Source organism: Nicotiana attenuata, unplaced genomic scaffold (assembly GCF_001879085.1).
Source record: "Nicotiana attenuata strain UT unplaced genomic scaffold, NIATTr2, whole genome shotgun sequence".
In the NCBI taxonomy this organism is placed as follows: domain Eukaryota; kingdom Viridiplantae; phylum Streptophyta; class Magnoliopsida; order Solanales; family Solanaceae; genus Nicotiana; species Nicotiana attenuata.
This window is the reverse complement of record NW_017670235.1, coordinates 492,603-518,007: the sequence shown is the minus strand read 5'-3', so window position 1 is coordinate 518,007 and position 25,405 is coordinate 492,603. Positions and strand designations below refer to the sequence as shown.

The 25,405-nt window shown below is 36.4% G+C and overlaps 3 protein-coding genes across 3 annotated transcripts; 2 read left to right on the top strand and 1 right to left on the bottom strand.

The window, feature by feature from the left end:
* The first annotated feature begins 638 nt into the window (after nt 1-638).
* On the top strand, nt 639-6,982 carry LOC109236350 (ankyrin repeat-containing protein ITN1-like). Its single transcript, XM_019402520.1, has 4 exons — nt 639-865; nt 1,701-2,195; nt 3,920-4,329; nt 5,584-6,982. Exons 1-4 carry the CDS (start codon nt 844-846, stop codon nt 6,409-6,411), a joined length of 1,755 nt encoding a protein of 584 aa, XP_019258065.1. The 5' UTR covers nt 639-843; the 3' UTR covers nt 6,412-6,982.
* Nucleotides 6,983-9,634: 2,652 nt separating this feature from the next.
* On the top strand, nt 9,635-14,852 carry LOC109236349 (UPF0769 protein C21orf59 homolog). Its single transcript, XM_019402519.1, has 6 exons — nt 9,635-11,083; nt 11,194-11,243; nt 12,294-12,426; nt 14,075-14,181; nt 14,253-14,301; nt 14,476-14,852. The coding sequence occupies exons 1-6, from the start codon at nt 10,906-10,908 to the stop codon at nt 14,490-14,492; spliced, it is 534 nt and encodes a 177-aa protein (XP_019258064.1). The 5' UTR covers nt 9,635-10,905; the 3' UTR covers nt 14,493-14,852.
* A 3,144-nt stretch (nt 14,853-17,996) lies between these two features.
* LOC109236370 lies at nt 17,997-20,993 on the bottom strand. The gene is made up of 4 exons (XM_019402546.1): nt 19,757-20,993; nt 19,515-19,594; nt 19,316-19,406; nt 17,997-18,358 (listed from the first exon to the last, which is right to left on the bottom strand). The coding sequence occupies exons 1-4, from the start codon at nt 20,991-20,993 to the stop codon at nt 17,997-17,999; spliced, it is 1,770 nt and encodes a 589-aa protein (XP_019258091.1).
* Nucleotides 20,994-25,405: the final 4,412 nt, after the last annotated feature.

The following is a 25,405-nucleotide window of genomic DNA, read 5'->3' as shown; positions in this document are numbered from 1 at the left end:
CAATTACATTATTATAAAAATAATTATTATTGAAAAATAATATTTTTTGAAACTGAAATTTTAAGAAAGAAATATTTTTTAAGAGATTTTAACACACCAAATAAGAGTACAAGTAGTAGTAAAAGAGTTAACTCTTATCCAAAGAGTCATTCAATGTCTCAACATTTGATTGTTTTGCCATAAATATGAGTTATTATTTTGCTTCCTAAATATTTTTAGGATCCAATGACACCGGCAACAATGGTATCAAAGAAGAAAAATAGAAGAAATGGTTAATTTTCTCATGTAGTTAATATCCAATGATTATCTATATTTACTGAGATTGTGTAAATTTTAATATTATTTACATACGATTCAAATAACTTAAATATTTGACATAATTAGTGTCCGCGCATCCGCGCGGATGCTAATACTAGTATGTTATTATTGTAGTTAATATTTCGTCAAATTTGTAAGAATCCATTAATAGAAGAATCAAAAGTATACATTATCAATTAATTGAAGACCTAAAATCAGAATTTATTGATATATGAGGACTAAAAGCACAAGTTTTCCTTTGAGACAAATATAGAGCAATAATTGATTCTTTGACAGGAAGAGAAAAAAGAGAGAAATAAAAGATCATTTTCAACTAGCTAAGTTTCTCAGCACGTTCCTCAATTCTGTCTTCTAGTCCTGCATTTTTTAATATTCTTTCTCATCACCTTCCTTTACTCTTTCCTTTTCCATAAAACAATAAAACTCCCCACTTTACCTCAAATCTCAAACTCTCATTTCTTGATTCCCTTTTACTCCAATTCAACTCCTCTGTGACTGATTCACTCTCTGTTTCTCTTCTAAAAGATGGCTTCTCCTGTTGAAGAAGGTAACTCTAACCATATTTATATTCCATAAAATTAAAAAAAAAAAATCATAATTGAGCTGATCATCGAATTATCAGTAGCTAGCTTCTCTACTTCCCGTGTTTTCTGCTTGATTAGCTGAAGATATAGTTTTAAGTATATGGGTATTTCGCTGTAGAGATTTATATGTAGAAGTATGGTTCTTCTTCCCCCCCCCCCCCCCCCCCCCCAAAGGTGGAGATGTATACGAATTTCACTTTACGAAGTAATTTCAGGTGGCTAGAGCTTACAGTGAACATAAAAGTGAAGATTGTGAGATGAAAAACTTAAATCTAGTTATGTTAGAGTAAAGTGTTGTACCTTATGTTTATTGAGTTGTACCTTGCTTATATATAGAACCCTTAACTTGTTCAACTTTTGAGTACAATTCAATAGACATAAGCTACAGCCTTTTTCAGTTATCTATCCTAACATACTATAAGCAATTAACTCAACACATGAGCAATTTATTTTAGTTAGTTTTGTGTGATTTTGCGGATTATTAGATGACAATTAATCAATCAATTGTAAAGAAATTTGAAACTAATTTGGAACCGCTTTATCAATCAATACTAAATAATGGTTACTTAGATGACAATTTGAAGAAATTAGGAAAACTAGTTTGTCCGACCTATGAGAATAATTTTTAAAATCGTCCTCTTTATGCTGTGATACTTGATCGTATTCAGTTCTGAAGACTTTGTGATGGAGTTACTTGTTTATTCTTTATTTATAAGTGGTCTTACACCTGATTCTTGATTATGTAATGCTGAGTAGTTGCTCATTTTTGCTGACTGTTTTTATATGCGCTTGTACTAGGTGAGAGAGACATCGAGAAAGGGTTGATTACTCCAACACTCAGCCATAACCCTCTAGCTGAGCCATCACCGGCCCCATCTCCATCTTCAGCAACAGCACCAGCTCTAGTGCTTTCCAATTCCGGCAAGAGAATTGACCAAGCAGGGAAAAAGAAATATGTAAAACAGGTGACGGGAAGGCACAATGACACTGAGCTTCATTTAGCAGCTCAGAAAGGTGATCTAGCAGCAGTGAAGCAGATACTTAATGATATCGATACCCAAATGGTGGGGACGCTGAGTGGCGATGACTTTAATCAAGAGGTTGCAGAGATCAGAGCATCTGTCGTAAATGAAGTAAATGAATTAGGAGAGACAGCACTGTTTACTGCAGCAGCGAAGGGATATCTTGATGTGGTGAAAGAGTTGTTGAAGTACTGTAACAAGGAAACTCTTACTAAGAAGAATCGGTCAGGATTTGATCCTTTGCATATAGCTGCAAGTCAAGGACACCATGGTAAAGATCTTAGATTTCTTGATCATTCGATCTATTTATTCCTTTTTAGGCATCATTTATTTGTCTTTCTGGTAATGGGGTTTAATCAAGAGGTTGCAGAGCTGGAGTGCAAGTTTAGCGCCGAGCCGAGCGAAGTAGGCAGGGACGTCAAGCTTGGATCTCAGGTCATCGCCAAGAGAGACAGTTTCAGATATCTTGGGTCGGTGATTCAGGGGGACGGAGAGATCGACGGGGATGTCACTCACCGTATAGGGGCGGGGTGGTCGAAATGGAGGCTTGCATCAGGAGTCTTGTGTGACAAGAAAGTGCCTCAGAAACTCAAGGGGAAGTTTTATAGAGCTGTGGTTAGACCTGCCATGTTGTATGGGGCTGAGTGCTAGCCGGTGAAGAACTCTCATGTCCAGAGAATGAAGGTTGCGGAGATGAGGATGCTCAGGTGGATGTGCAGGCTCACCAGGTTAGATAAGATTAGGAATGAAGTTATTCGGGAGAAGGTGGGGGTGGCCCCAGTAGATGAGAAGATGCGGGAAGCGAGGCTCGGGTGGTACGGGCATGTGCGGAGGAGAAGCCCCGATGCCCCGGTGAGGAGTTGTGAGCGGCTGGCGATGGTTGGCGTGAGTCGAGGCAGAGGGAGGCCCAAGAGGTATTGGGGAGAGGTGATTAGGCAGGACATGGCTAGAATGCGGATTTCCGAGGACATGGCCCTGGATAGGAAAGTCTGGAGGTCTAGTATCAGGATTGCAGGATAGGGGCGTCTAGAATTTTTCGTACTTCTGTCCCGGGGCTGGGGGGGGGGTGTGTGTGTGGTAGGGCTCTCCATAGATGATCTGTGTATTGTATTGTGCCCCCTTATGGTAGTTACTGGTCGATATATTTGCATGCCATTTTATTTATGGTTTATGTTTAGATAATTATTTATGTGATTTCTGCTGGAGTCACTAATGCTCTTTTGCTTTTTGGTTTTTGTTTTTGTTTTCCTTTTCCTTTTCCTGAGCCGAGGGTCTATTGGAAACAGCCTCTCTGCCCTTTCGGGTAGGGGTAAGGCCTGTGTACGTATTACCCTCCCCAGACCCCACCTTGTGGGACTATACTGGGTAGTTGTTGTTGTTGTTGTTGTTGGTAATGGGGTTTAAGCTTAAATTTGGCTTGTTAAGTTTCTGGTTTGGATAGATGAAGTATAGAGTTTAACAAGATGTTGGAAGATGAAAAAATTGCTAACCGATGGCGAGTTGTATGTCTTGTCTGAATAGATATTAACACTATGAAATTGCAGTGGCTTAGACTAACTTGACAAATAGTGAATATCATTAAGACTAAAGAATCAGTAAATAGGTGATAAATGCATTAGGTAGCTTGCTAAACTAATTTTTAACAAAATTCTGACTTGAAGTTGGACCCCAGCCTCATGCCTCATGGTTGAAGGTGGAGTTATCTTTCGATTATGCTATCCCTTACTTGTCAAAGAGAATATAAAATTGAAGTGGTTATGTTTTAGAATATCATTCCATCAGTCTCGGTAGAGCTGATGCTGATTGTAATTTAAGTTCGAACTTTTATGAATTGACCTACTGCAACCTAGTATGCTAAAAATGTATGTGGAGAACTATGCAGTAAACATTCTAAAAATATTATAGTTGTCAGTAAATGTTGAAGATGGATAAGTTTCAAGATGCCATAAGATAATAGTTATTGAACAAAGACTGATGCTTGCTCTCTTATCACAGCAATCGTCCAACTGCTGTTAGAGCATGATCCCGGACTGAGCAAAACATTTGGCCCTTCAAATGCAACCCCTCTTATAACTGCTGCCTCAAGAGGACATATTTCAGTTGTCAATGAACTGCTGTCAAAGGATTGCAGCTTACTGGAAATTTCTAGGTCCAATGGTAAAAATGCATTGCATTTAGCTGCCAGACAAGGGCATGTGGAAATTGTCAAGGCCTTGCTTGATAGAGATCCACAATTAGCAAGGAGGACGGACAAGAAAGGGCAAACTGCATTGCATATGGCCGTAAAGGGGATTAGCTGTGAGGTGGTGATATTGCTTCTCGAGGCTGATGCTGCTATAGTTATGCTGCCAGACAAGTTTGGCAACACAGCACTACACATAGCCACCCGAAAAAAGCGTGCAGAGGTATTCGATCTGTCTCTCAAACATGACGTTTTCGTGTAATACTCCCTCCCCCTCCCCCCCCCTCCCCCCCCCCCCCCCAAAGCCCCAGCCCCGGCAAATACGAAATTTTGATTTCTCTACCGTTTTTCGTTTGTAATGCAAAGTGTGCCGCAAAGCATGGCACAAAATTACTATTGCCTATGACCAATGAGAAGAAAATTATTGTTAAATTTGATGTTTATTTTTCCTGATAAAAAAATATTATTGTTAAATCTTGTTCATTAAATGATTAGGGTCCCAACTTGGAATGCTTGAAGTGATAGTAGAATCAGAATCTGTTTCTCCACGCACTTGGCTACGTAAATCATATTAGCTTTGCTCGTCCCTATTTGGGTATTAGAAGCTAAATCTCCTGTATAGTAAGTAGCATTTGATAATTTAGGACTAGCTTAATGCGTCTATGATGAAATTTTTCCTTTATGTTCTCAGAGAAATGGTTTGACTTCTACAACTGCCAGCCAATTCTATGGCCCTCATTTTCGAAGGGTCTTACAAGCTGCTACCACCTAAAATGCCTTTTTCTTGTTCTTTTCTTCATCAAGTTTGTGGTGCTATGATTCATAACTTTTGGATCACTATATATATTTTATTGTTACAAAAATATGGTCCTTGGCCACATTGTTTCACCTTGAAAATAAAATAATGCATGGTCTCCATTTTTCTTGCTTCTACAAATTTTCTTTTGAGCTACCTGAAGCACTTCCCTTCTTGCTCCTAATATCTGAATGTTGCAACCTAAGTTGCTTGGACACGGGTGCGGGCGTCCAACACGGGTGCGGATTTAGAGGTCGGATCCTTTGAGATGTAAATTCTAAGATTCGGAGATACGAATCCTAGTATGATACGGGTGTGGGGATCCGGCTAAAAATAATTCAAAAATAGAAAAGTATCTCTAAATTATAAGAAATTATGTGGAATACTTACGTATAGCTTGTGAAGTGTGGATTTCCTTTTTATTCTCAAGTTGTAGGTAAGTAAATGATTGATTTCGTAGATAAGGTATGTTATTTCTTCAAACTTACCCTAATATTGTTTGAGCAAATCCAAGTACGGATCCCATACCCACACCCATACTAGTGTCGTGTCGACACGGGTGCGGCACCTAAACTGCCGTGTCGGAGCAACTTAGGTTGCAACTTACTAGGTCTGTTTCACCTCAATTTCATAGTATATGATATTGTCAGTGATCATCATTTTAAAACTTTTGCCTTGCAGATAGTGAGGGAGTTGCTACGCCTACCTGATAGTAATGTCAATGCGCTGAACCGAGATCACAAAACAGCTCTTGACATAGCCGAAGATCTTCCCCTCTCTGAGGAATCCGCAGAAATAAAGGAGTGTTTATACAAATATGGAGCTGTTAGAGCTAACGAATTGAACCAACCAAGGGATGAGTTGAGGAAAACCGTTAGCCAAATCAAGAAAGATATTCACACGCAGCTTGAACAAACTAAGAGAACCAATAAAAATGTCCATGGAATTGCTAAAGAGCTTAGAAAGCTCCATCGAGAAGGGATCAATAATGCAACAAATTCTGTGACTGTTGTTGCTGTTCTCTTTGCCACGGTTGCATTTGCTGCTATTTTTACTGTACCTGGAGGCGATGATAATAATGGAGTGGCTGTAGTTGTGACCACTGCTTCTTTTAAAATCTTCTTCATCTTTAATGCCCTTGCACTTTTTACATCTCTTGCTGTTGTCGTAGTTCAGATTACATTGGTTAGAGGAGAAACAAAGGCAGAAAGAAGAGTTGTAGAGGTAATTAACAAACTGATGTGGTTAGCTTCTGTCTGCACTTCAGTGGCATTTATGGCATCCTCTTATATAGTGGTTGGTCGCAAGTTTGAGTGGGCTGCAATTTTGGTAACAGTAGTAGGGGGAGTAATAATGGCCGGTGTTCTTGGAACCATGACTTACTATGTGGTAAGATCAAGGAAGAAAAGATCGATAAGGAAGAAGGAAAAGCATGCAAGAAGTGGTTCCAACTCATGGTACCACTCTGAGTTTTCTAATTCAGATATTGACAGGATTTATGCCCTTTGAAGTGGAGAGTTGCTACATAATGAGGAAACTCCCAAGAGTTTTCAAACGAAAGGGTTACAGTGTTGTATGTAGTGAAGGCATTGTTATTGAGTTGAGGACTGATGAACACAACTCATATCCTTTCCTAAGAGCATTTAAACTTAATTCCTGCACTTGGAGGGAACTGCAAGTTCAAATGAAGATGTTTGATCTGTTCATGTTTGGAGAGAGGTTCCATTTTACGCGTAATTTCCTGGCAACAAGGAAGGTTTCTGTCTGAACCAGAATACGAAGCAAGATGTATAATTTCTAAGCTACACTCATGGAACTGTAGATTTTAATGTGTGGCGCGGGATCTAAATATTCCTGTATAATCTAGCATCAGGAAAGATATCGTAAACTACCACTTTATGTTGTAAATTATACCATTATGGAAGAATTCTATGTAAGCTACATTTTGTATGTGCCTTTTTGGCTATTGCATCTGAATGTTATGCACTTATGCCATGACAGGCTGAGAGTTCCGGTTGTCGGATATATAACTGTGTATAATCAATGTATAATCTGTGTATACCGGTGAGTCAACCTCTTTCCTTTCTCGGGCAAAGGCTTCCTTCCTTTCTCCAGTTTTTGATACCAGAATACACTGGCTATTGGTGTAACAATCCCAAGTTTTTTTCCCCATGTGATTCTAAACTATTTTTCAACTAAGCATCAAGAAAAGTTTGAGTAGTTTTCAAACTGCAACTTATAGCAGTTTGGTGTAATTTCTGATTGTCCAACTTATAGTACTTTTGGGGTAATTTCTGAATATCTAATTCAACCCGGACTATCTTTTAAAAACAAAAAATCTAACCGTTTTGTTTTATATTACCGCATTTTATTAGACACAGAATTCAAAATAGTAATTTGACTTATTATATATGCTACTAGATATTGTATGCCCGTGCCTTGCACGGGCCCGACATTTGAGCTTGGCCTTATCGGTATTATCTGTTCTTACCTGCAAATACATAGAATAAAAGCTACATCATTAATTCAGTTATGTAATTTGCGACAAGTATGAAAAAAGGATACAGAATTTATTTTGAATTGCATAAAGAAACAACTTTATAAACTTTGAATGGAACGATGAGAGCAAAATATTATATGACCTATAAGCCATAGTATCCCTACCTCTTGCTAGCATAAGATTGATCTGGACAGGACTATGATTTTACAAGCCTGAATCCTAAAACTTTAACATCAAACCTTCTCCGATAAGGATGTCTCCGATAAATATGATAGTTTATATCACAGTGTATTAGTAATTGATTTGATTCCTTCATGCGGATGCATAATCTCTGGAATAGCGAAGGAAATATGTAGTCGATTGATCAACCATAGAGCACCCACCTTTAGCAGCCCCATTGGCTATCATCGTTCTCCACCTCTAAGTTACGCTTGCTTTTCCCTCTCTATGACATGCATTTCTAGCAAAATCCCAGAATTCAGTACTAAATCATAAGATTGATGCTTGGAACTTGATGAAACAAAGGGACATTTGGACAACTCATAACCCATAATCTTTCTTTGAGTAATACTGTGATAATGATGACGCTGGACCATCTCAGTTATTGGCATTTCATTCATTCATTCACTGAATGTATATTTTCTTTTCCGGCAATCTGTATGTAGGATGGAATTTAACTTTGTTAAGTGAAGAGGCAACATTAGTCCAAATAAATGCGTAAATGAAATATTAAAAGGCTAATAAAATATTCGTAAAATTCAAAGAAGTCGTGAAATATGTGCTGCAGAAAAACTGAGGTAAAGAAGTGGAAATGACATACAACAGATAGCTAAGAACTTGGAAATTTTGTGATTATTGTTTCTTCATATGAACATATTATTGTATCTAATGAGGTAAATTGATCCATAACAATTTCGTATCAAATATAACAAAACATTCCCATATAAAGTTTTACATTAATGACTCAAGACATTGTGCAAGTTGATTATATTCATTTAAAAACCATTTGAGTACATATAATGTGACATAAGTTAACAAAATAACAAATGCAACTAAGGTCGATAAATAATTGAAGTTACATTGAAAGAATCTTCTGGTAGTGTCTAAAAGAATCACGAAGACATACCTCACTTCCTCAATTAACAAAAATATAAACTACTCTATACGACTCATACACTGGTAAGAACCGCTAAACTTACTCTCTAATAATCGAGTTCTGTATTCTGATATCAAATGTCAGCAGTAGATAGCCAGTTCTCATTGTTTTACTTTCTTTTGCGATTTAAAAAATTTGCCAACCTTGCTCTCTGGCAAGCCAAAGCGTTTTCTGATGATCACATGCAACAGAGAGGTGTTACCACACTCTTGAGTCATCCTTAAAGAAAATCGAAGAATCTACTGATATATTCTCTTTCATGATCGTTTTTCTTTCATGTATAATTTAGGACAAAACTCTACAAATAATATAACGTTCTGATAAACCTCCTTGATAGATGATATAGCATAATGAATAACATATTTTAACATCATCACAAAATCATTCCACACTTCAAATTTTCTAATATGAGGACCTTAAAGTGTAACACATATTCCTCCTCATATACTAAACAGACTTAGCAAACTACTCCCCCATACCTCAGAATTCAACAGAGAGTGAAAAAGAATCATGAAGCAAGAATTTCATAGATATGAGAAGTTGGAAACTAAAATTGCTAATCAGAATAAAATTAAGAGAAAAAAAGAAAAAAATAGATGAGTAGAAGAAGTGGACTAAAGGAAAACGTTTAACAATGAGACTAAAAGTACGTAGAAAGATAAATATTAATACTTCATGGTGGAATAGGTCCACAAATTAGTATCAGACCAAAAGTTATGGTAGTTTGGGTTAGCTGCTTTAATATAGTAAGATCATAATTCCTTAAAAGTTAGACAGGAAAATTTCTATATGAAATGCCATAAAATAAAAAAGAAGAACTTCTAAGTCAATTAAAAAAAAAAGGACACATCTTTAGTACCATAAATTTAAGTGTGCAAAAAAGTTTTTGGTTTCAATGAGATCTTCTTCATTTGATAATGTTTAGACGATTCAATTTTTGAACGGACTGCATGGAGAAAGATTAAAAAACTTAATATGAACCAAGTCAATATATGGAAGAAAGTTTTTTTTATTCCATTAGATCACTATGACTTCTCCTATGGAGTCTCGCATTCTTGCCCAGTTAGAACAAAACAAAAAATCTATTGTGCATTTAGAGACCTTGCAATTGTCTGGTCCATCTTTGTAAGGAAGTTCGATTGAATTCTGAAAATCCTAATTTCAAACCCCATGGTAAAATTCAAATTCCTTGATGAAATAAAATAAAAGAACAACATATATGTAACACTTCAAAGTAGAGCGGGACGGTTGGCCAGATCTGACTCCCCACTGCTGTGTCGTGTCTTCCTAGTCAACTGTATGGTAAAGGCTGGTATGGTTCTTCAATTCGACTTTCCATTCATAAGACTAAACAAAAATCATTCAGAAATTCCAAACCAAAAATAGAACCATTCAGCTGGATATATGGATTCTAAATAAACACGCACATCCTCAACTTTCTGAGCAAAGTACAAAATCAATGAAATGTATTGCTAATATTTGTAGAGTCAATTTTCTCATAAAATTACAGAATAAGAAACCAAAATAATATTCTCTAACAATGTACGATCATACTAATTAATCACGAATAGAAGCTGAGAAAATAGTCATTAGCTTAAAAACAAAGATTTTCAAAAACCATAATGGTAAATCAAAAATTTCTTTGATTCGATTATTACGTAACAAATCGGATTAAGCAATTGTAACTCATTAAGTGGCAATAGATAAACGTGGATCAATTTCATGCTTATGCCACTTTAATACGCAACGGCCAAACCAATTTCAAGCATAGTTCTTGCACTTCACCCCAGTTTAAAATCAATTACTAAAAAATTCATAAAAAGGTGACTTTAGAATGGAATAAAAGACAAAGCAACTAAGTAAAAGAGAAATAAGAATGACGGAGATTCATGAAATAAGCAAATGTAAATAAATTCGGATTTAGAAAGAGAAGAATAAGTGAAGAGGAATGACTGAATTGGAGAATAGTAGGAAGAAAACAGGAATAGAACATCCTAGAATCTCTTTAATTGATTGATGAGGCAAGAATGGGAAGAAGCAGGGGAGATTTTTACACATTCTTCACTAAATCAAATTATAGGTTAGCTGAAAATACCAATTATGCCCTTGATCGACCATCATGCCTTTTTCTATATAATAGAAATATTAGTGACGTTAGGAAAAAAAAATTGAAGAAATAGTTGCAAAGTTAATTTTAAAAAGAATCATATCAAAGCTCAAAGTTGAATTAGTTGAAACGAATTGGGTTAGAAGAAAAAGAACTTCGTCCATTTTCCTTACGTTTTCCACTTTTGTAACAGTTCCAAAGGAAAATTGAGCTTACAAGTCAGTTGCCAAGGGCTTCGAGATGGTTCGCGTACACGTGAAGTACGGCGTCGGCGAGTTTCTCTACGACACAGAAACGACTTCAACTGTTGATGAAATCGCCAAAGACATTACAGAAATCGCGAATCTCCAATCGAAGATTCAATATCTCGCCCTCAAATTCGAGCCTTATCTCTCCAAGCTTCAAGGCGATCCTAAAGGTTTTTTACAATCATAAATAAATGCTAATGTCATGCATAATCATATGATTATCAGTTGTAATTGATACTATATTACTTTCGCATAACGGTTTATAAAATTGCGAATGCAGTGATGCGTCTTATTAGAGCTTTCTCCGAAGCTACTTCGTACGCCTCCAAGGTTTGTTTCTGTATCTTTTTTATTTTTTCATTATTGCTTTAATATTTGCTCTGAAATGCTTATTTATGTTATTAGTATAGTGATTTCATGATGTTTTAGTGAGTCAATAGTTACATTGTTAGAGCGGACGGTGCAATTAATTCCTCTGCTTACTTATGTCACTTTTTCTAATTTTGGAATGTTCAAAAGTATATGACCATTTCATTTATAATCTTTTTATAATTATGGTGCTTACATGCATCTCGAATAATCCACTAGGTAGAGGCAAAAACACTATGTGATATTTTCCCATCTGTCCAAGGTAAGTGTCCAATCTTACATGATGTGCTGGTGGGAGATAATTGGTACCCGTGGAATTTGTCGAAGTGTGCACAAGCTGGCTCGGATACCACGTTTATTTTTTTTAAAATCCACTAGGTACCTATAGTCTCCTTGGTGACTCTGTTCACCAAGACGTACATTCCATTGATAGTATTTTTATAGAAGATTCAAACTTTTTAAAAAGTCAAACTCATTTAATTATTCAACACTTAGATGCGGTGTTTTCTCTATTAAAGCAAAGTTTTCAACCATTACTTTTATAATCTTTTTCTATGATCACTAATAGAATGTATGTTTAGTCAAACACTCTCATACTATGGAGCAAAAGGAGTATTTTGCAGTGAGATGAGTTTATTCCCCCACATCATATCTAGTGGGTTATTCATTTTATTTGTTATGCTCTACCATTTGAAGGCCGTAGCCCTGCTTTTAACATACGAAGCAGAGATTGATGGATTGGGAAAAAAGAAAGAAATCAAGCGATCAAAAAAGTGAGGTTGAAGATCGAGTTGGTTGAGCATCTTAATCAATTCCGTGCATATTAAATTAGTTTTGTGCTTACACATTGTCTACAGAATAAAAGCACTGTAAAGCTTGAAGATTTAACTTGAAGCCTTGCAAAAGATAATTTTGCATCCTTGCATTTGGTGGTTCAAGTGGTGTATGATAGGTTCTGTTGATCTCTGCTTCTGAAGGAAAGTTTTATAAAGATGATGAAATGGATTTCAGGACCAGGTTATGCATAACAAGCCTCTATCAGTGTATGTACTAAGAGACCACACAAGAAGCATTGAGAAGGAATTCTTGGTAACATACTCGGTAATGGGATTATCAAGTTCCGATTTACAGCAGTTCTTGTCAGGTATGTTCATAATTACTTATTTCAGCCTCTTGTGCCGTATATGCCTTCATTCAATCTATAAAAGTTCAGGACAAGCATTCATGTTTGAGATTTTATGAGTATAAAGTAACAGTGACTTTATTTCGGGTTCCATGACTGCATGTTATTTCTGATAGCCAAGTCCATTGTTCTTCATACTTCTGGATAGAGACATTTGAGGCTGCAAATATGCTTTTAAGAATCAGTTTAGAAAGAAATGCGGTTGCTTGTTTAGTTCCCTGTGTTATTATAACCTGATTGATCAATGTTACATTGGTGATTGAATGGCTTTCATGTTTTTTATTAAAGATTGTTGCTTGTGCAATATTTTAAGCTATTGGTAAAATAAATTGTTTTAGAAAACCTCATGGTCTTTAGGGGTGTTCAGAAAAGCTATTGCAGATGAATAACATTTATTCTTATGTATTTGAAAATGTAGTATGCCAAGCTCAAAGTTATGGCGCAAGAAAGTGAATTTACGGTATACTGTGGTCCCAGGAGATGTCACCCCCCCTTCCCTGGCATCTTTGTTGTGACATGAAAAGTGATGTTACACCACATATCTATAAAAATGTGGTAATCTAATTGAATGTGGCACTAATCTACTAATGTAGTTCCCTTCTAAAATAAAATAAAAAAAAGTAATACTCCCTCCGTTTCAATTTATGTGAACCCATTTGACTGGGCACGGAGTTTAAGAAAAGAGAGAAGACTTTTGAACTTGTGGTGTAAAATGAAGCACATATATTTTGTGTGGCTATAAATCATTGCATAAAGGTAAATTGTTTCCAAATAAGGAAAGAGGTCATTCTTTTCGGCACGGACTAAAAAGGAAATAGGTTCACATAAATTGAAACGGAGGGAGTATATTACTTTATTTGTTCTTTTTTTTCCTTTGCTTTTTGGGTTTTAGCCACTAGATCAGCCTGATGTGTTCACTTCTTCGGGATTTTTCATAATCAGACCCATCCTATGTTATGGAAGGTTGTTAGTTCTGCGTACACTCTACCCTCCCCAAACCCCACTTGTGGTATTACACTGGATATGTTGTTATTGTTGTTGTAGACCCATCCTATGTTATGGAAGGTTGTTAGTTTGCTGAGTTAAGCACCTTCAACAATACTTGCTTAGATCTACCTTTTAAATTAATTACAATATATCTGGATTTTTGCATAAAATAATATTCTGTTGGTTTGACGTCTAATAACATGTATATTGTTTACTTATCACGGGTATGGAGTTGCTCTGTTAATATGAACTAAAAAAAGTCAGTTTCCCCTGAGTACCGTGAAGTTCTCTAATAGCTATTCTGATTCTCACCACCTACTAAATGACAAATACATAGCTTAGTGCTATGAATTATTCCAACCTATATGTATGTAGTTGAAAATATAACAAGCCCACAGTTCCACTTCATTTGTGTAATAGGTTAACGCTTCTGAACCACTTGATGACAGCATAGTTCAGTACTTCAGTCTCTGGGCAAATGAAAGTGAAGCCTTTAAATGTTATGAGTGAACAAGAGAATATTGCTATTCTTTATTTTTTCCCATTCATTATTCGGTCTACACGCTTTCTAGAATGAAACTCAAAGAAATCAACAATCATGGATGACTATATTGATTCTCAGACTTGCAGCTCCTTGAAGAAAATACATTGCAACTTTTGTGGGCAGGGAAAGAGCTCACCAGAGGGAAAAAGTTGTGCGACTTTATAGGAAGAAATGAGAAGACAAAGGTACATAAATTTTTTTCTCCACCTGTCACAAGGATATATCAGTACACTAACATTTTACCTACTGGTGGCAGATTTTAATCAAGCTGCAGCCACATGTTCCACCTCCTGCATCACTTTCTGGTACTTCTATTTCCCACTGGAGTGGTTTTTCTTTTTTTGTTGGTTTGGGGAGCGGGAAGGGGGGTTTCAACTGCAGTAATTTGAGAAATATCTTACTGACATTTTTGTTTTCTGCACTGTTTTTTTCCCCCCACATAAACATAAAACTTGATGCATTTTTATTTTATTTTGAAGGTGGAGAAAATTCTTGAAATAAAATGTCCTCTGGTGTGAATGACTTTCAAATTGGGGAACACACTACTATTGAATGCCTATCTTGTTTATTGGTGTGCTTTCCTTCCTTCTGAGCTGCAAAGGTTTGCGACTTACCGAGACATTTAACTGCCTGCTGGTTGACAGCATATTGATGTTGTAAAGACTGCACGCTTAAATTATTTATGTTCTCCTTGCATCTCAACTATGATGACTATCCTGAATGTTCTAGTGCTTAATGCTACAAGTCAAACTCGGTGAATCTTGTCATCAGATTCATATAATTTGTAAGCTATTGTAAATAAAAAATGTTTTTTTGGATTTTTGTCTTCCAAAAGGTGTCGTATTTTGGCTAGTTATGTCTGATCCCTTTTCTTTTTACTTTTGTGGTTCATGTTCTTCATCTTGCTCAGTTTGCTGTGCTTACAATAAGTGCAATGAAGATGATTCGATCACGTAGTTCTTCTATTCTTTCATCTAATGGTCCTAAACGTACAATGAAGATGGATTCGATCTTGTAGTTCTTTCTTTCATCTAATGGTCCTACTTCTTGGGACAATAAGGAGAAATACAGATATGTAGAGAAACAACTTGTACTAATGCTTCATGAACTAGAGAAGACAGATATATCATAGCTTTGCTTTAATATTTTCTAGAGACACGAACCAAAAATAAAATTTCTTTGATATTTGTGGAAGTATACTGTATACAGGCTTTGGCTCTCACTTTGTACCTGGATATTCTACATCTTTGATGGTTTCCATTCATTTCATGGGAATATTAAATATATGGAATTCCATAATATGACAAACCAGTCCCGTTTTTTCTGTTCGCCATTAAGAAAATAGTGTTATTTCAAGGGATTGTTACACAATTAGCCAGCTAGATTTAATGTTTACTTTTTTTGACTAGTATACATAGATTATACATTAAATATACACAATTATACATGAATTGTACATATATTATATGTTCGCCGGCTCTTTTTTGTATAAGAGATTAGGTGGGCGGCTATTTAGGTTAATTCTTCTTATTTTTTCAATCTCAAGCTAGTTGAGGCTAGCTATATAATCTTTATAGGAAGTTTTACCTCCTGTAGCAAATGTATACACCCTATTTATACCAACCTAGTTGAGGCCAACATGCATTAAAAGAATAACTATTGGTTTAGAAAATAATGTTATTCTTTTAATGCATCTTTATCGCTAGCAATAGTTAATTGAAGTAAAATGTATTTTCACTTTAAGGTATTGCTTAATACTGGTAAATTAATGTGGTTTGATATAAACACTTGACGTCGGTAAAGATCTTTTTATCGGTTATGCTTTGTGAGACTCGTGTAATTGGAGATTTTTCTGTATTTTTCTCTGAGTTCTTTCGTAGGGAAATTCCCCTGCATTTTTCATCCTCTGGTAAATGGAAGGATCATATAAATATCCTTAGATCTTACTTTGCTTTTGTTAAATCAGCTCAAGGTCGAGCATCCATGGCGGTTTACAAGTGAGAGAAAGCGGAATATTCTAGAACAGTAGAGAGAGGAAAAATAGAGAGTGAAATCTGAAAATGATCACTAGAATTAGAATTATGACAAGTACTGTAGCATACATATATACATCAAAATGAATTTCTAATCTATGTCTAATCTAACCACTTTATAGATATAGCAACTACACAATTTACATAATTAACCACTAATAATCTCAATACCCCCCTCAAGTTAGTGGTGTGGAAAACACTGCCAACTTGTGTAGAGCAGCTGAATGTCGAACTCCTGTCAGTGCCTTTGTTAGAACATCAGCTAGTTGATTTGTTGTTCCCACATGATGTAATGAGATCAACCCTTCCTGTAGCTTATGTCGTACAAAGTGACAAGCAACTTCTATATGTTTAGTTCTCTCATGAAATACAGGGTTCCTGGCTATGTGCATAGCTGATTGGCTGTCACAAAACACAGCAATTGGCTTGGGAGATGGTACTGAAAGTTCTTCAAACAATCGACTAAGCCATACCAATTCTCCCACTACCTTTCTTAAGGCTCTATACTCTGCTTCTGCTGAGGAGAGGGAGATAGTGTCTTGTTTCTTTGATTTCCAACTTATTGGACTGTTTCCCATCAACACAAGGTAGCCACTTACAGATTTTCTGGAATCTGGGCATGCTGCCCAATCCGAGTCACAATATGCCTTGATTGTGTAATCTTGATCTTTAGATAAGAAAATGCCTAAGGTGGGATCCTTCTTCAGGTATCTAAGTAGATGAAAAGCTGTTGTCAAGTGTGGTTTCCTGGGATCATCCATGAACTGGCTTAAGTGTTGCACACTATAAGCTATATCCAATCTAGTGTTGGTGAGGAAATTGAACTTTCCTATCAGCTTCCTATAGTAAGTAGGATCTGTTAATTTTTCCCCTTCTTTGGCTTTGAGCTTCATAGTAGGATCCAATGGAGAACTAAAGCTACTATAGTCTGTACAGTGATACTCTTTTAACAAGTCAAGAGTGAATTTTCTTTGGGAGACTATGATACCATCATCTTTGTAGAGGATTTCCAAACCCAAGAAATAATGTAGTTTCCCCAAATCTTTTATTTTGAAATTATTATTCAAGAATGTTTTCAGGTCTGTAATTTCCACAGTGTCAGTTCCTGTAACTACAATATCATCAACATACACTGCTATGTATACAATGGACTCTCCAGTTTTCTTACTAAACAAGGAATAGTCATACATTGAATGCCTATAGCCCCTTGAGCATAGGGCTTCATTTAGTTTGGCATACCACTGCCTACTTGCCTGCTTGAGGCCATAGAGGGATTTGTTAAGTTTACAAACTAAGTTTGGGTTGTCAACTGCCAGCCCCTGTGGTACCTCCATGTACACTTCCTCATTTAAATCTCCATGCAAGAATGCATTATTTACATCTAGTTGTGACATATACCACCCTTTCTTCACAGCTATGGCTATTAATGACCTCACAGTTGTCATCTTAACTACAGAGGAGAAAGTTTCTGTGTAATCAATTCCAGCCTGTTGGGTGTATCCTTTTACAACTAGCCTGGCTTTAAGTCTTTCTACACTACCATCTGCCTTGTGTTTTATTTTATATACCCACTTGCACCCTATGGTTTTCTTTCCAGTAGGTAAGGGAACTAAGTCCCAAGTATGATTGGCATGTAATGCCTCAAATTCTTGAGTCATGGCTGTTTGCCAAGCAGGACTCATAGCTGCCTCATCATAAGATGAGGGTTCATTGTTAGTGTAGATGTCTCTCACAAGATTTTGACTATCAAGATTCAGGGCATCATGGGTGATATGATTCCAATTAGAAAAAGATGCACTAAGAGAAAATAGTGCAGTAGTACTGTTGACTGTAGCAGAAGATGGTGAAACAGTAGATGTTGGTGATTTTAGTATGGGAAGAGAATGTAAGTAGTCCTGCAAGTATGCAGGTGTTTTATGTGGTCTTTGTGATTTTCTTAGGACTAACAGGAGTGGTGGCAGGTTGAACTACTGGTGATGGGATAGGAACAGGGGATCTGGGAATTGATAAGGTGGATTTTCAGGATGGTTATCTGGTTCTGGATACTGAGAAGGATTTTGTGTAACATCTGGGAATTGATAGGGTGAATTTTCAGGGTGGTTATCTGGTTCTGGATACTGAGAAGGATTATGTGTAACACTAGGGCCATTGTCACTTTCATCAGCAAAGTTGGTACCTTCTTGAGTTGCATCAGTGGGTGGAAACTCATTAAGAATAGAGGGAAAAGAAGAAGTATCAAGAGACAAAGCAAAAGGGAACACACTTTCAACAAAGACAACATCTCTGGATATAGATATCCTTTTTGTGGCAAGATTTAAGACCTTGTACCCTTTGACTCCATGGGGATAACCAATGAATATATGAGGAGATGTTCTAGGTTCAAATTTGTCTCTGTGTACTTTTGGTACAGTTGGGTAACATAGGCATCCAAAACTCCTCATATGGGAGTATGTTGGTTTTTTATTATAGAGTAGTTCAAAAGGAGATTTTGGGTGGCTATGAGTAGAGGGTAGTCTGTTTATGATATATGTTGCACATAAAATGCATTCCCCCCAATATTTAGTAGGCAGTTTTGATTGGAATAGAAGTGCCCTGGCAGTCTCTAAGAGATATTTATGTTTTCTCTCCACTATGCCATTCTGTTGGGGTGTATAAGGGCAAGTTCTTTGATGGATTATGCCTTTAGAATTGAAAAACATGTTTGCCTCTGTGCTAGTGAACTCTGACCCATTGTCAGATCTGATTATTTTTAACTTTGTATTAAACTGGGTTTCAACCATGGAGGCAAATATTTTCAGAACTTGCAATGCATTACTTTTGGATGAAAGAAGATTAGTCCAAGTGGACCTACTATAGTCATCCACTAATGTAAAGAAGTATTTATAGTTATCATGGGTTGTCACATGGTAGGGTCCCCACAAGTCTATATGTAGGACTTGGAATATTTTTGTGGAAGCATGTGTTTTCTGGGGAAAAGGCAATCTGCCTTGTCTAGCCATTGGACAAATAGAGCAAAGAAAAGGTTGCTTTGGTGAAAAAGAAACTGGGATAGAGGTGATCCCTCTCATTTTGATAAAGGGTACATGCCCAAGTCTATTGTTCCACAAAAGATTAGGATCAGAAGATTCTATAAAAGATTTCAAACTAACACTTGTATTATTCAAGCATGAAGTATTTACATTTGGAGGAAAAGGGACACACTTATTTGTGGACAGTGAGTTATGAACATGTGAACTAGTATGACAATGTGAGTTGTGTGTGCAAAAGGAACTATTGATAAAGGAACCTGAATACTGGTTTCTCAGACACTTTGGGCAAAGAAGATATAGTCCATCACAAGCTTTACCAATCTCCAGAGGCCTCTTCATTGAAGGGGCCTGCAGAACACATAGGTTATTAGTGAAAGCTACTAGGCTTCTAGGATTTACATTAGTTAGACCATGAATGGAAATAAGATTGTATCTGAAAGAAGGTACAAACATTACTTTATGTAAAGTGATGTCAGGCACAAGGGCTACACTACCAATCTCAGTTACTTTTACTTTGTATCCATTTGGTAAAACAACTAGGAGAGGATAGGGTAATGTTATGATATTAGTCAGTAGGTTTTTGTTGAAAGTCATATGGTTTGATGCCCCTGAATCTAGGATCCAAGATTCACTCTTGTTTTTGAGACACTGACATGACAATTTACCAAAATCTATTGAGGAAGTGCAGACTATTATACCTGCGAAGTTTACAGCTCCATTGATAGAATTGCTGGTATTTGCATTGTCTCCTCCATTGCTGGCTTGAAAATGCTGAAGCAAATTCAAAATTTGTCCATAGTGCTCCTTTGACAGGCTGATAGTTTGGTCTGTGTTTAAGTCACATTGTGCTTCTCCTTTGTTGGATGGCATTTCTGAAGAGTGATCACCATGTACATTAGCTACTATTCTTTTCCCTTTGCTGAAGTTCTGATTGCGATTGAAACTCTGAAAATTCTGGTTGAACTGTTGATTTGGATTGTAATTTTGATTGCGAGACTGTCCAAAACTCTCAGGATAGCCATGTAATTTGAAGCATTTGTCTTTGGTATGCCCTGGCTTCTTACAATAGTCACACATAGGTCTCCCCCTTCCTTGCCCAGTATGATTGTTGTTGTTCGATGAGTAGTTGGTTCTATAACCATTAGGTCTGGAGCTAGTAACATTCATGGAGGTAGATTCAACAAACAGCTGAGTATGTGGTTTGATTTCCCTCTGCTTTTCATCTTGTATTAGGAGAGAAAACGCTTGAGCAAAATTAGGGAGTGGGTTCATCATGAGGATGCTACCTCGGATTACAGTGTAGGTTTCATTTAGGCCCATGAGAAACTGTATTAGACGTCTATCCTGTTCAGCCTTGTAAAAATTTTCCTTTGCTCCACAGATACAAGTACATGTACATTGTGAATTTTTGCTCAAAGTGCTCAACTCTTCCCAAAGTTTCTTCAATTTTGTATAATAACTAGTGATATCGAGAGTCCCTTGAGATGTATCATTTATTTCCTTCTGTATTTGATATAATCTGGCTCCATTCGTCTGCTCATACCTATCTTCCAATTCAATCCATAGCTCCATGGCATCATTTGCGTATTCGACGCTGTATGTTATTTCTTTGGATAGTGAATTAAGTATCCACGAAGTTACCATATCATCACAACGTTCCCACTGACGAAATGTAGGTGATTGAGGATCTGGACGCTTACATTCACCGTTGATGAACCCTAATTTGTTCTTCACTGATAGTCCTCGCAATTCACTACGTCTCCATGAGCGATAGCCAATTCCACTGAATGCGACAGAGACAAGCATAGCTCCGGGGTTATCCGATGGATGCAGATACAAAGGATCACCAGGATCAATTCCGGAATTTCCTGGAACTGGGACATGCACAGCGGTGCCAGTCAGATTGTTCGAATCGTCTGAATCGCCGATAGCCATTAGTGATTAAGGCTAGATATGTGATTTTCGTACCTTTAAAAGTGAAATCCCCCTATTTCCGATGTGAAATTAGGGCAAAAATTGAAAAAACTTTCGGTAAGCAATCAAATTGGAACAAAACTCAGAGATAACAAATATGAAGATGAGAAGAAGCGACAGAGATGTGGTAGATCGAAGCGGTAGGCTCTGATACCATGTTAAATCAGCTCAAGGTCGAGCATCCATGGCGGTTTACAAGTGAGAGAAAGCGGAATATTCTAGAACAGTAGAGAGAGGAAAAATAGAGAGAGTGAAATCTGAAAATGATCACTAGAATTAGAATTATGACAAGTACTGTAGCATACATATATACATCAAAATGAATTTCTAATCTATGTCTAATCTAACCACTTTACAGATATAGCCACTATACAATTTACATAATTAACCACTAATAATCTCAATAGCTTTTATGAGTATCTTGAAAACTAAATTGGTGGTGATCCTTGATCTGGTAACATTGACTAAAGAAAAGATTATAAGGAGCTTAGTCGACAACTTTTGGTATGCTTTTTGGTATTTGATTCTCTAGACGTTGGGGAAATTGGTGGGGAGAAAGTGTTTCTTGTAATATGCTTATCAGTATCCCCAAGTGCTGGACAACATCAATTAATCTTTACAACAATGTTATTTTGGGTCTATATTTTGTCAAAACTCTGGCTGACATCTTCACTTGGTTTACGTTTTGGTACACCCACTTGAAATCCAAAAGATGGTTCTTCTTTTTTCTAAAAGCAACCTTTTCTTTTCTGCCAGACCAAAATAAATGAAAATGAAAGTATGTTTTTTTTTTTTTCCGGATTTTCTTTGCTTTTTGCTAATAGTGAAAGGAAACTGTTTACGAAAATCTAGCCTTCTTTGCCCCAAGCTTTGGTCCACTGAAGAAAGATAGAGTCATTGCCATTTTAACCGTTGTCAAAAGACGGGAAGTGGTAAGAGCTTAGAGTGTTATCTGTGGATTAGACGCTCGTCATGGTTCGTAATCGTATTGCAGTCAAAAGGTTAGTATTTTAATGGAGAAGGATAAAGGGGCGGACTCATTATTCATCTAATTCATAATCGTGAATATGGTCCTCAGGAATTTCTCAGTTATCAAAAAAAAATTAATATCTAGCCTTCCTTACTTCCCATGGAAGATGGTGCAAAAAAATACTGTCTCAAAGGCTTTGGTATAGTGGTAAGAGTACAATACATGACGTGTAGGTTAGATGCACAGTACTGGTTCGAACTATATTGTAAACAAAAGTCTAGTATTTAAGTGGAGAAGAATACATGAGTGATCATTATCCATGGAGTTCCAAATCTTGCACGCTGGCTTCAAAGATTTCTCAGTTATAAAAAAGACTGTCGCACATAAATTTAAATTGATGAGATAGTTAGATGCTTCTTGATCACGCCCAACTATGCCTTATAAAAAGGACTAAGCGGACGTTGCAAATATAATCTGAGTATTTAGCCCAGAGTCGAACCCACAAGGAATTAACCTACCAATTACTCTTGTTAGACTCACTAAATTCTACGTAATCAACCTCCCAAACGTTTCGAATAACAATTGAGGATATTTTTACTAACTATAACTGACTGCAATTAAGTAAATAAAGACTAACTATGATTAAGTTGTAAACAATTAAGAGAAGGATCTAAGGTTATGATTTCCCCTATTGATGGAATCCCTTCATGTTAAGTTTCATATAGATTTGCCTAACCGTCTCTATCAATCATGAGCACTCTTATTACCGTAAATCTCTCCCGAGTAATCACGACAATTTACTAGACGCACTCTCCCGAGTTACGCTAGCTGACTTTTATTACAGTTCACTTAAGATTGCACCCAAGGCTTCATTATCCCTAATCCCACCTTTAAACCCTCAGTTATTGATCCCTCATATACTTTGGGAGTAGTGTTGTTCAACAATTACCTAAATATGCACTCTCTCCCGAGTAATACATACTAAATAGGCACATCTAATTGAGGATCCTATCAATTAACTATAACAAGAACGTAGTTGAACAAATAGAAAATAAACCGGGCAAACTATATTAACATAACACGAAGTCCATCCTTCAATAGGTTCCATCAAAACCCTAGACAAAGTATTTAGCTACTCATAACAAAGCAAGATGAAATAAATAAAGTATTCATAATGTGCAAAATAGAATAACAAAGAGAAGATTGAAAAACTCTAATGGTTGATTGCTCTTCTCACACTTGTTCTTCCTCCAATGCAGTCTAAAAACAAGCTTCTTCCTTTGCTTGGGCGAGTTTGTTGAGTTTATAAAGGGTTAGGATAAGTTTTCCCCGATTTACACTTTAGTCCCAAAATTTCTGGACAATTACACAGTCCATCGCGGTCGCGGCAGAACGCGGCACGACCGCGGTGAAACACAAGTGTTCTGCCTCACGTTCTTGGCCTACCGCGGTCCAGCTGCGGTCGACCGCGGTCGCGGTGGCTTCTTGCCCAGTCCTCCTTTGCTCTTTCTTGCTTATTTTCGTTTGGGTTCTTCTTGATTGGCCTTATATCCACATTGTTGACTCCAAAACACTCCATAGTATCTTCCTAATTTGGATTAGTCCCTGCAAAACAAAAGAACACCAATTAGAGTATTTTGTTATCATTTAGCCTTTAAAACAACCATAAAATATGGCACAATTGGAGTGTAAATAACATCTATATAGCCTATTATCACTTCCGGAACTAATCTTTCTTGGCAAAGATAGATATGAAGTCACTCGACCGAAGGAAGATGGACAATTATAACGTTACACCCCAAAACTATACGGCCTTCCAAATGACAAACATGGAATGTTTTGGAAGGGACAATAAGAAAACTCGACTTATACAATAGGTCCCAAAAAAGTACTGTTTTGGGATCCCACAAGTTTCCCGCACAGTATATGACTCCCACTGTTCCTTAATCCCTCTGTCCTTCTCTGGTCCATCAGTATGTAATTAAAATTAAGTCCTCATTAAAACTTTTCCTGTTGGAAACATTTATTAAGCTTTTAGCTTTAAAGTGAGTTAATAATAAAAGAGTGTCACACAAGTGGGCTTTGCAATCGAAATTGATGATCATCTTTGGTATTTCCTTTGATTAGATTGACCTCACAATAATACTTTATTTAATCATCATTTCCCACCACTAATAAAAAGATATTTGCTATCATCAGCCTTTGATAGTATTAGATAATATAGATTAAACAAAAAGTTGTTTTACTCGAGAAATAAAATGCTAACATATTTAATATTGATAGAAAAGAAAATTCAATACTAAGTGGGCGTTTGGATATAAGAATTGTAAAATTCCAAAAAAAAAAAAAAAATTCAAGTGAAAATGCTATTTGAAAATTAGAGTTGTGTTTGGACATGAATATGATTTTGGGTTATTTTTGAAGTTTTCTGAGTGAATTTTGAAAAACAGTTTTTTGGAGTTTTTCAAATTTTTAAAAAATTTCAAAATGCATCTTTAAGTGAAAATTGGAAATTTTATTAACAAACGCTGATTTTGAAAAAAGGTGAAAAGATTTCGAAAAAAAGGAAATTCTTTCTTATGTCCAAACGGGCTCTAAGTTGAAACAAATACAAATCAATTTCTAAAACACAAGTCGCTCATTTAACTTTTTTTTTTTTTAATGAAGAAACATAATTTTATTGATAAATAATATGGGTATAAATTCTGTTAGTACTTTTGATTCTTCTCTCCTGATGAATTGGGTTAAATTAGAAAGGTGAAAGTTCTTCTCAAATTAAGCAAAGTGACTCATTATAAATGAAATTATGTATGATTTTTGCAATAATTATTGATGTACTTTGAGGACCATTAGACCACTTTCTTTCTGCAGCCTCCACAGATTCTTATTCTTAATAAAATCATCATTAGCTTTAAATTACACATTAAACTAATAGCATTAACAATTTATTACTAAAACTTAAGGTTGAAGACTTGAAGCCTTCTAACATCAATCTGTAGCAGTCAAAAGACAAATTCATCCAACATGGATACTGTATTTTATTTCTGCATTATGCTCAAAATAGCTCTTTATTAGTCATATTCTTTACCTTTATATTGAGGGTTCAAGTTCCCCTCTCCATCTAATGGAACCCCTCAAAAAAGGGAAGAATAGTTCTTTATAGTAATTTTTTTTAATAATCCGGTATCCGAAGAATAGTTCTTTATAGTATTTTTTTAAGTATCCGGTATCCGAAGAATACTTCTTTATAGTATTTTTTTAACTATCCGAAGTCCACTGACTTGACTAATATGAATTCACCCGTAGGGCCCCCTAAAGGGAAACCTCTGATTAAGAACGGGAGAATTGTATCCAATCCATCTAATGAAATGGTACATCAACGAACCCCCCCCCCCCGCCCCCT

Bases quoted from the DNA above. Each gene is read 5' to 3' on its own strand.
- LOC109236350 (XM_019402520.1), top strand. From the start codon at position 844: ATGGCTTCTCCTGTTGAAGAAG. The intron at 866-1,700 runs GTAACTCTAACC...CGCTTGTACTAG, and splicing joins GGCTTCTCCTGTTGAAGAAG to GTGAGAGAGACATCGAGAAA. The intron at 2,196-3,919 runs GTAAAGATCTTA...CTCTTATCACAG, and splicing joins TGCAAGTCAAGGACACCATG to CAATCGTCCAACTGCTGTTA.
- LOC109236349 (XM_019402519.1), top strand. From the start codon at position 10,906: ATGGTTCGCGTACACGTGAAGTACGGCGTCGGCGAGTTTCTCTACGAC. The intron at 11,084-11,193 runs GTTTTTTACAAT...TTGCGAATGCAG, and splicing joins GCTTCAAGGCGATCCTAAAG to TGATGCGTCTTATTAGAGCT. The intron at 11,244-12,293 runs GTTTGTTTCTGT...AATGGATTTCAG, and splicing joins CTACTTCGTACGCCTCCAAG to GACCAGGTTATGCATAACAA.
- LOC109236370 (XM_019402546.1), bottom strand. From the start codon at position 20,993: ATGGCTATCGGCGATTCAGACGATTCGAACAATCTGACTGGCACCGCT. The intron at 19,595-19,756 runs GTATAATAGTCT...ATCCTCTCCTAG, and splicing joins TGGAGCTGTAAACTTCGCAG to TTGTTTTACCAAATGGATAC. The intron at 18,359-19,315 runs GTTCCTTTATCA...ATGGAGTCAAAG, and splicing joins TCTGAGAAACCAGTATTCAG to GGTACAAGGTCTTAAATCTT.